The 9,272-nt window shown below is 35.0% G+C and overlaps 1 protein-coding gene across 1 annotated transcript; it reads left to right on the plus strand.

The window, feature by feature from the left end:
- Window positions 1–1,815: 1,815 nt before the first annotated feature.
- LOC127654530 (coiled-coil domain-containing protein 89-like) lies at window positions 1,816–9,003 on the plus strand. The gene is made up of 7 exons (XM_052141726.1): window positions 1,816–1,946; window positions 3,939–4,411; window positions 5,946–6,076; window positions 6,335–6,471; window positions 7,035–7,111; window positions 8,536–8,635; window positions 8,745–9,003. Exons 1-7 carry the CDS (start codon window positions 1,887–1,889, stop codon window positions 8,829–8,831), a joined length of 1,065 nt encoding a protein of 354 aa, XP_051997686.1. The 5' UTR covers window positions 1,816–1,886; the 3' UTR covers window positions 8,832–9,003.
- The last annotated feature ends 269 nt before the right edge of the window (window positions 9,004–9,272 follow it).

Here is a 9,272-nt window from a genome sequence, read left to right on the forward strand (position 1 = left end):
TTTATTCTATAAAGTACTGACAACATTTCTCCCAAATTCCAAATACAAATATTGTCATTTAGAGCATTTATTTGTAGAAAATTACAAAATAACAAAAAAAGAGTGTTTTCAGACCTCGAATAATGCAAAAGAAACCAAGTTCATATTCATTTTTAAACAACACCATACTAATGTTTTAACTTAGGAAGAGTTCAGAAATCAGTATTTAGTGGAATAACCCTGATTTTCAATCACAGCTTTCAGGTTATAGAATTAAACAAAAATGTTAATTTTACTCAAACACATACCTAAATCCAGAGAAACTGATAATTTTGCAGTGGTCTCTCAAATTTTTCCAGAGCTGTATATATATATATATATATGTGTGTGTGTGTGTGTGTGTGTGTGTGTGTGTGTGTGTGTGTGTTTGTGTGTGTTTCTCTAGTTCTCCAGACAGAGCACAAGTTCAAGTTTTCAATAGGCTTTTGCATCTGAATAAAGGTCGGTTTTGCTTTGTAGGCGGAACTCAAATATTGCAGAATGCGCTTTTAAACGCGTTACTTAAAGGTCAGTGAGTTTAAATAGAGTCACTTAGTCAAGTCAAAGATCTCCTGCTTGGCTAATAAGTGATTCTCTTGTATAAAAACTAAAGAGTCAAAGTAAAGATTTGGTGTGCATTAAGTTGAGCCTTTACTATGCACAATATGAGCCTACAATGCAATTATCATGTTATAATTAAAATGTATTTATATACACTACCTGACAAAGGTTTTGAAACACTTGACTGAAATGTTTCTCATGATCTTAAAAATCATTTGATCTGAAGGCGTTGGCTTAAATGTTTGAAATTAGTTTTGTAGACAAAAATATAATTGTGCCACCATATTAATTTATTTCATTATAAAACTAAAATTTTACTAAAAAAAAGTTTTTGAAATTTATGACTTGGACCAAATAATAAAGAAAAAGAAGCCACTAAGTGCCCAGAATTGATGGGCATAGAACTCCTAGTTAAAAAGCATCCCAGGGTGATTCCTCAAGAAGTTGGTTGAGAAAATGTCAAGAGTACATTTCTGCAAAATCTAGGCAAAGGGTTACTACTTTGAAGATGCTAAAATATAACACAGTTTTTATTTATTTTGGATTTTGTTTAGTCACAATATAATTCCCGTAGTTCCATTTATGCTATTCCATAGTTTTGAGAACTTTACTATTATTCTAAAATGTGAATTGAAAAAAAAAAAAAAAAAAAAAAATTATATATATATATATATATATATATATATATATATATATATATATATATATATATATATACAGTATATAATAAAGAATGAGTAAGTGTTTCAAAACTTTTGACTGGTAGTGTATTTTGGCTATGTATGTTTGCATTTAGCCTAGTTAGTTGTTAGTTAGATTGTTTGGTAATTTACATTTTGTAATGTAGAGAGACAACAAATTCAAATTGCACCTTTCAATCGAGTCAGTATGGAGCTACTGTCGTGAGAAAGACGCAATCTGAGTTAATGCACACTCAAAATGAATAGTGTAGTGGCGCCATCTAGTGGTCATTTTAGGAGCACTTCACCTGGATCTCCATAGCATGTGGGAGAAACGACAACCACAGATCTGGATCAGCGGACCGTGTTATAGGCTACGTTTTAGTCGAATTTTAAAATACCTTTATTTCATCTGATCCTTATCTTAACCTTAAATGACCGTTATCTACGAACGAGGGCAAAAGGAAGCGCAATAATCGCGACTAATTTCGCTGTTGCTATGGGCAACCGGCGAAACTTTGTATTTCCACAAGCCATTGTATCACTGCATCTCATTGCGGTCGAGACGCCTTTGTGAACAAACCTGATAATTCTGCAACACAAATAGCCTTGGCAGTCTATTTCTACATGATGTCCCCTCAGAAAAATCCAATAGATTTTAAAACGATGATCAAAGACAATAAGCAGGTAGGTTACAGAGTGCCTATTACATGCGTATTACAACTGTCATATGGGTAAATATTGTCTGTTATATTCTACATTTTTTAATTATGTGTGTGTGTGACTGTGTGTATGTGTTTGTGTGTGACTGTATGTGTGTGTGTGTGTGTGTGTGTGTGTGTGGGGGGGCATGTTTATGTGGTTTACGAGGACAATTTTCTTTGTTACAAACTGGTAACTACAAGGGTATTATGCTATTAATGTGGTTTATGCGTACATTTCTAGTGTCCTCATAATTTAAATAGCTTAAAAAAACATATTAAGCGATGTTTTATTGAAAATGTAAAAATGCATAAAGTTTTTTGCGAGGGTTAAGTTTAGGCGGTGCTGCATTTTATTTCTGGACAATATTTCTTATTTTGAAGCTTAACTTAAGATGTACACATTTTTTTCTGGTTGTAACACTTTTTTTTTTTTTTTACCTCAAAGTGAATATTTCTCAGGGTAGGTTTAATTACAAAAAAAAAAAAAAAAAACGTTATATTGAACATTTTCAGTGTTATTATTCAGGGGGAAAAAACCTCATTTAAAGGTATACAACACCCCAAAATTTAAGCATGTCATCCAAGAAGTGTATGGCTTTCTTTCTTCTGCTGAACACAAATATATATATATATTTTTCTTAAATCTCAGCTCTGTAGGTCCAAACAATGCAAGTGAATGGTGACCAGATCTTTCAAGATCCAAAAATCATATAAAGGCAGCATAAAAGTAATCCATACAACTCTAGTGGTTATATCCATGTCTTCAGAAGTGATATTAAAAGTTTGGGTGAGAAACAGATCAATATTAAAGTCCCTTTGTACTATAAATCTCCACTTTCACTTTCATTTCCTCATGCTTATTTTGTTTTTGCCAATTTGCATTCTTCGTGCATATCGCCATCTACTGGGCAGGGAGGAGAATTTATAGTAAAAAAGTACTTAAATATTGAGCTGTTTCTCACCCACACATATCATATCGCTTCTGAAGATATGGATTTAACCACTAGAGTTGTATGGATTACTTTTATGCTGCCTTTATCTGATTTTTGGACCTTCAAAGTTTTTTCTAGCATTCACTTGCATTGTATGGGCCAACAGAGCTGAGATATTCTTTTAAAAATCAGATGAAAGAAAGTCATACACATCCGGTATGGCATGAGGCGCCATGTTTTTACACTTTATGGGGTAAGTTGTCACATCGGGAACTTGCACTATAACCTAAAAGCTTAAACAGTAAACTATAATCAATACTCTAAAAATAATGAAACTGCAAAAAATAAATGAATAAATAAATAAAAAACGTAAAAGTAACTTTAAATAAATTATTGTTTTGATCAACAATTTTTTAAATTAATAAATCACATAAAACTGCAACATGCAACAACCTGCCTGGTGAGTTCTGCGTGGATGCCGTGGAGAATAGCGTGAAGGCTCCACACGCACTATGTCTCCACGGTAACGTGTTCAACAATCCACGTGATAAAATATAGGAGTGGTGGTGGCGTAGTGGGCTAAGCGCATAACTTGTAATCAGAAGGTTGCTGGTTCGATCCCCACAGCCACCACCATTGTGTCCTTGAGCAAGGCACTTTGCTCCAGGTTGCTCTGGGGGGATTGTCCCTGTAATAAGGGCTCTGTAAGTCACTTTGGATAAAAGCGCCTGCCAAATGCATAAATGTAAACATGTAAAATGTACAAACTGACAGTCTCAGACGAGGAGGCAACTTATACTTGTCCTCCGCCACCCGGATTGAGGCGAGTCACTATGCCACCATGAGGACTTAGAGCGCATTATAAATTCCAAATTGGGGAGAAAATCTAAATAATAATAATAATAATAAAATAAAATACAATATTGTTCAACCACTAATTAGAGCCAGTTGTACAGTCTCACACAATTATGTGCAACTCCCAACATAAACATATTTTTTTGTGTCGTCAAATAAAATCATATGCTCATAATTCTTTTTATAAGGATATGGATGATGTCCACCAATCCCTGGAAAAACTCAGAAGTCTCTCGCAGGAAGAGAGGACAGAAGCAGAAGTGTTGCGTTCACGAATCGATGAACAGTCTTCTCTGATCTGCATTCTGAAGCACAGAGCAGACGAGTTGCTTCAGCGATGTCAGGCCCTGGAGAAGATCAACGCAGAGTTGGAGAACCTGAGAGCCAACGTTCAGGTCGAACTGGAGAATGAGAGAAAGAAGTCCAAACTACTGGAGCAGAGATTCATGGACCTGGCTGCCAACCACAGAGAGCTGATTAACTTCAAGGATGAGTACAAAAGCCAGAACACAAAGCTGATGAAAGAGAATGACAGGCTCAGGGAAGAAAATGAAATGCTTTTCTGCAAAGAACTACAAGAAAAAGAGGAGACTATCCTTAAACTTACCCAAGAACTCAAAGACTTGGCAGAACAGCATAAGAGATTGGAAACAGTGTATCAGTAAGAAAGAGTTCACAATTACTAAGTGGTTCTCAAGTGGTGGGTCACAACCCAAACCCAAACCCAGTTCTAATAGGGTCACAGAAAGCAGGAAAAATAATGCAAAATGCAAATAATAAAATGCATCTAACCATATAAATGTACATAGAAGGCTTTATTTATTTTTAGAATAGACACCTTTATTTTGGTCACACATTATATATACATTTTTGCATTTATACAGTGAACTGTTTTTGTTTTCACATATCCCAACTAAGATGGGGTCAGTGTGCAGGGTCAGCCATAATATGGCACCCCTGGAGCAGATAGGGTCAAGGGCCTTGCTCAAGGGCCCAACAGTGGCATCTTGGCATTGCTGGGGCTTGAACCCCCAACCTAATCCCACAGTCTCAACCACTGAGCTATATCTTTTGTGAGATTTTGGCACAAAGTCATCGTCACTTGGTAGAAGCTAGCCAAATCTTTAGTTGCGTGACGTGCCAGCATCCTCAAAAACCATTAATTAATCTACAAAAGGTAAATTAAAGTAGTTTTAGTAAATTTTTAGAATAATATTTCAGCTCTGTAGGTCCTTCCAATGCAAGTGAATGGTGGCCAGACTTTTGAAGCTCCAAATACATATGGAGGCAGCATAAAAGTAAAAGTAGTGACTCCAGTGGTTAAATCCATATCTTCAGAAGCTAAATGATAAGTGTGGTTAAGCAACAGATCAATATGAAATATATATATTTTTTTTACATAAATCTCCACTTTCACTTTCAAAATGAAAGAAAGTGAAAATGAAGATTTATAGTAAAAAATATTGATCTTTTTCTCACCCACACCTATTTTATCGCTTCTGAATATATGGATTTAACCACTTAAATCGTATGGATTACTTTTATGCTGCCTTTGTGATTTTTTAACCTTCAAAGTTCTGGTCACCATTCACTTGCATTGCAAGGACAAATAAAGCTGAGATATTCTTCTAAATATCGTTGTTTGTGTTCAGCAGAAGAGAGATAGTCATACACATCCAGGATGGCATTAAAGTGAGTAAATGATGAGAGAATTTTCATTTTTGGGTGAACTATTCTTTTAATGACATTTTCTGTTTATTTCTGCACAATACAAAGTTTTGTGTTGTGTCTCCACTTGATGTCCAAAGTAAATGGGTCCAGTTGAGAACCACTGCTCTAGAACTCTCAAAAATTATTTTGAGATTTATGCATTTCAATTTCATAACAAAATTTAACTGATTAACAAAATAAAATAATTAACTAAATATTTTAAGTTGTATTAATATTATTATATATATATATATATATATATATATATATATATATATATATATATATATATATATATATATATATATTATTACTATATTATAACTAATATATTTCATTATTTTATTAGTTGTGTAATTTTGTTAAAATGAAACTGAACTGTGTAAATCTTATAAATAGAGTTTACATTTTTCATTCAGTACAATCACTCCAGTTCTTGTCCTTCCAATAAGCATTTTTATCAATAATCATTATGACCTCAACAGGAAGAAAACAAAAGGTTTTCAGATTAAACTGAAGGAACTGATGAATCTCCATCAGATCAAAGAGTCATCATTGAAGAATGAACTAAACAATGCACAAAAACAGCTCAAGAATGCCGTTGAGATGTGTGCAGGTACGTTTGTGATGCTTCAAAAAGACAATCACAATTATTTGTATTTTTTTATGGTTTAAAGTCCATGCCTAATAGTTTTAAGGCCATCTATTGACTGGTGTATGCCTAAAAGTTTCGCTTTGAAAAGTGTCTCTCTCTCTTTTTGGAAAACAGACCAAAAATATTGATGATTCATTTTGCTCACAGAGGGGCGTATTCTAATCTTTACTTGTCAATTTCATTGGGTCTTTAAACATCACACACATTTCTTTTCAACAGAACTAGATCTCAGACTAAGACAAACCCAGGAAAAAGAGACAACGAGAGACACAAAGACTCAAGAAAGACTGGACAAACTCATGAGGGAAAACAGTGAACTAATTGATCTCTCAGTGCAGCGAGGGAAAATTATACAGGTAAAAATCAAAACAAAGAGACATTTCTGTTCACAATTATGCAACAGTTTTAGAATTCAGATAATTATTTCTCTCCCAGTATGGTATGCTCATTTCCCAATGTGCTTATAAGTCCTCGTGGTCACGTCGCCTCAATCCATGTGGCAGAGGATGAATCCCAACTCCCTCCGCATCTGTCAACCCACACGTCTTATCACGTGGCTGTTGAGCGTTACCACAGAGACATAGCGCGTGTGGAGGCTTCATGCTATTCTCCGCGGCATCCACACTCAACTCACCACACGCCCCATCGAGAACGAACCACATTATAGCAACCACTAGGAGGTTACCCCATGTGAGTCTACCCTCCCTAGCAACCAGGCCAATTTGGTTGCTTAGGAGACCTGGTTGGAGTCACTCAGCACGCCCTGGGATTCTCCAGGAGTGGTAGCCAGCGACTTTACCACTGTTACCCTGGCCCCAGATTTCAGATTTATTAAATAAATCAGTTAATTTATGTAAAATGTATTGTTTTTCGAGATGTGAGTATAATGCTTTAATTAATGTAATGTAATATGTTATAGGTCAAGCAAGCTGAAATTCAGGAGCTGGAGCAGAAAAGACAGGAGGCCGAGAATGGCAGGCTAAATGCAGAGTACAGGTTTGCATCTTTGGTCTATATTATTTTTATGCATAACCACTGGACTTGATTTTGGTATGAATAAACAAAGACATTTGTATTAAAGCAAGTGTAATCATTTACTAACCCCCATGTCAGTCCAACCCTGTATTATTGTCTTTCTTTCAAGCATCACAAAAGTAGATGATAGACAGAATGTTAAAGTGGCTCTTTTCCATACAACAAAAGTGGAAGGTGATTTATACGCCAAGCTCCAAAAAGAACAAAAAAGCGCTATAAAATATCATAAAATGTGTCCAAATGTAGTCCATTGTAGGAACAACATTTTTGTTGCAATTTGGTGTTCGCTGATAATCCCCTTCTGCCATAGCTCTCATATCTCATTTGAGACCGTGTTATTCAAACTTGCTGCACGTGACACAGAATAATCAGTGGTGTTTGGTATCAGTGATATCAGACATGATGTTACACGTTTAACCTCGTGCGACCGCACGTCCATATGTATGCATGTTTTATTTTGGCTTCGCTAAACATACTGCATATTTTCAATTGATTTTAACTGACTGAATACTGTTCACAACACTCTAGACATAATTTAAGAGTTAAACTTCTGGCATACCGAGTCACATGACATCAATATATAGAACATGCTAGTTATTTTTAATAACTTTGAAAATGAACCCATCTGTGAATCATTCCATTTAATTTTTATATAATTTTTTTATATTTTACTTTGTTATCATTGTAAAATATGGTTCTATTCATATACAATATTAAATGCATTCTTATATTTATGGTACACTTTCACATTGAGAATAGATTTGTTCACCCAAAAGCTGAAAAATTTTGCTTTCAGAGACTTTATATGGAGTTAGGATGAAAATAAGGTGCACTTCAAATATGTAGACATCAATTTTTCGGAAAACAGTTTGCTCTAGATACTATCTGTTTTGGTGCATGTTTATTAGGTGCTACTAGTTACAAATCAAAAAGGGAATTGGAAAATGCCCACAGCAGTCACACTCGGGTCTCAGGAGGTTAAAGGTGCCATTTTTTAACGCAACACAAGCACCGGCAAAGGGAAAGATTATCAGTGAATAACAGCTTGAATTTCATTCTGTTCCTTGCACAGGGATTCCGATGGCCTACATTTATGGTGCTTTGTTATTCTTTTTATAGCTTGGCGGTATAAATTACCATCAAATTTCCTTGTATGGAAAACAGAAGCAATAACATTCAGCCTGAGATCAATGTTTGTGTTCCACAGAAGAAAGCCATATAGGTTTTGGAACAACATGACATTACAAATTGTTATTTTTGGTGGAATATTTCTTTAATTCAAACCAACTTGACTGAATACAGTTTCCATTGGTGAAACACAGTCTTTGACCTTGAGATCACTGAGTCTTGGTTTAGTTTGTCTTTTTCTTTGGGCACTTTTACAGGTTTCAAAAGGAGGCAGCAGCAGTTAACAGTGAGTTGAAATTGAAGGAACTACAGAATGCCTTAGAGAGGACAGAGGACACATGCAATAAACTGAAAAAGGTTGGTTAATTTTATGTGGCTGCAAAAAAAAAAATTCTGTATGTCTACTGAACAATTTAGTTATTTTAATGGCATTTCAATGTTCAACATTTTTACGTCACATTTTTAGGGGTTTGAGGCATATAAAAAGTACAGCAGTGAACTGCTTGAAAAGGAGAAGGCGTTAAACTGCAAACTTCGGCACATGATCATCTGAACACTCCATTCTGTCAATTCATTTGTGTTTCTATCATTAAAGGCATTCGTGATGTACTGAAACCCATCTTTTTCTCATACTTACAGTAGAGTGATGTATGTAAACAAACCACATAGACTAGGATTAAATTAGACCTTTCTTACAAGAATGTCTTCCTTCAATAGGGGGCAGTGCAGCGTACTTCTGTAGAGAAAAAAGATCAGTTTTTTAATGGTTTGCGGATAGTTTGTTTTTACTGTGTTCAGACGAGAGGTGTAAAAATACACCTTTTTGCATTTTCACTGTGGTTTAGTGTGCACAATCATAGTTTCTTGATGGTTTTTAAAGATTCCCATGCCTCCATTTGTGTTATTTCATAGTTCTGATGACTTTAATGCTATGTAGAAAAATAGAAATGTACAAACTTTATATTTGTAGAGTTATATGTCACTTGTAAATGCA

This window comes from Xyrauchen texanus, chromosome 14 (genome assembly GCF_025860055.1).
Source record: "Xyrauchen texanus isolate HMW12.3.18 chromosome 14, RBS_HiC_50CHRs, whole genome shotgun sequence".
Taxonomy (NCBI): domain Eukaryota; kingdom Metazoa; phylum Chordata; class Actinopteri; order Cypriniformes; family Catostomidae; genus Xyrauchen; species Xyrauchen texanus.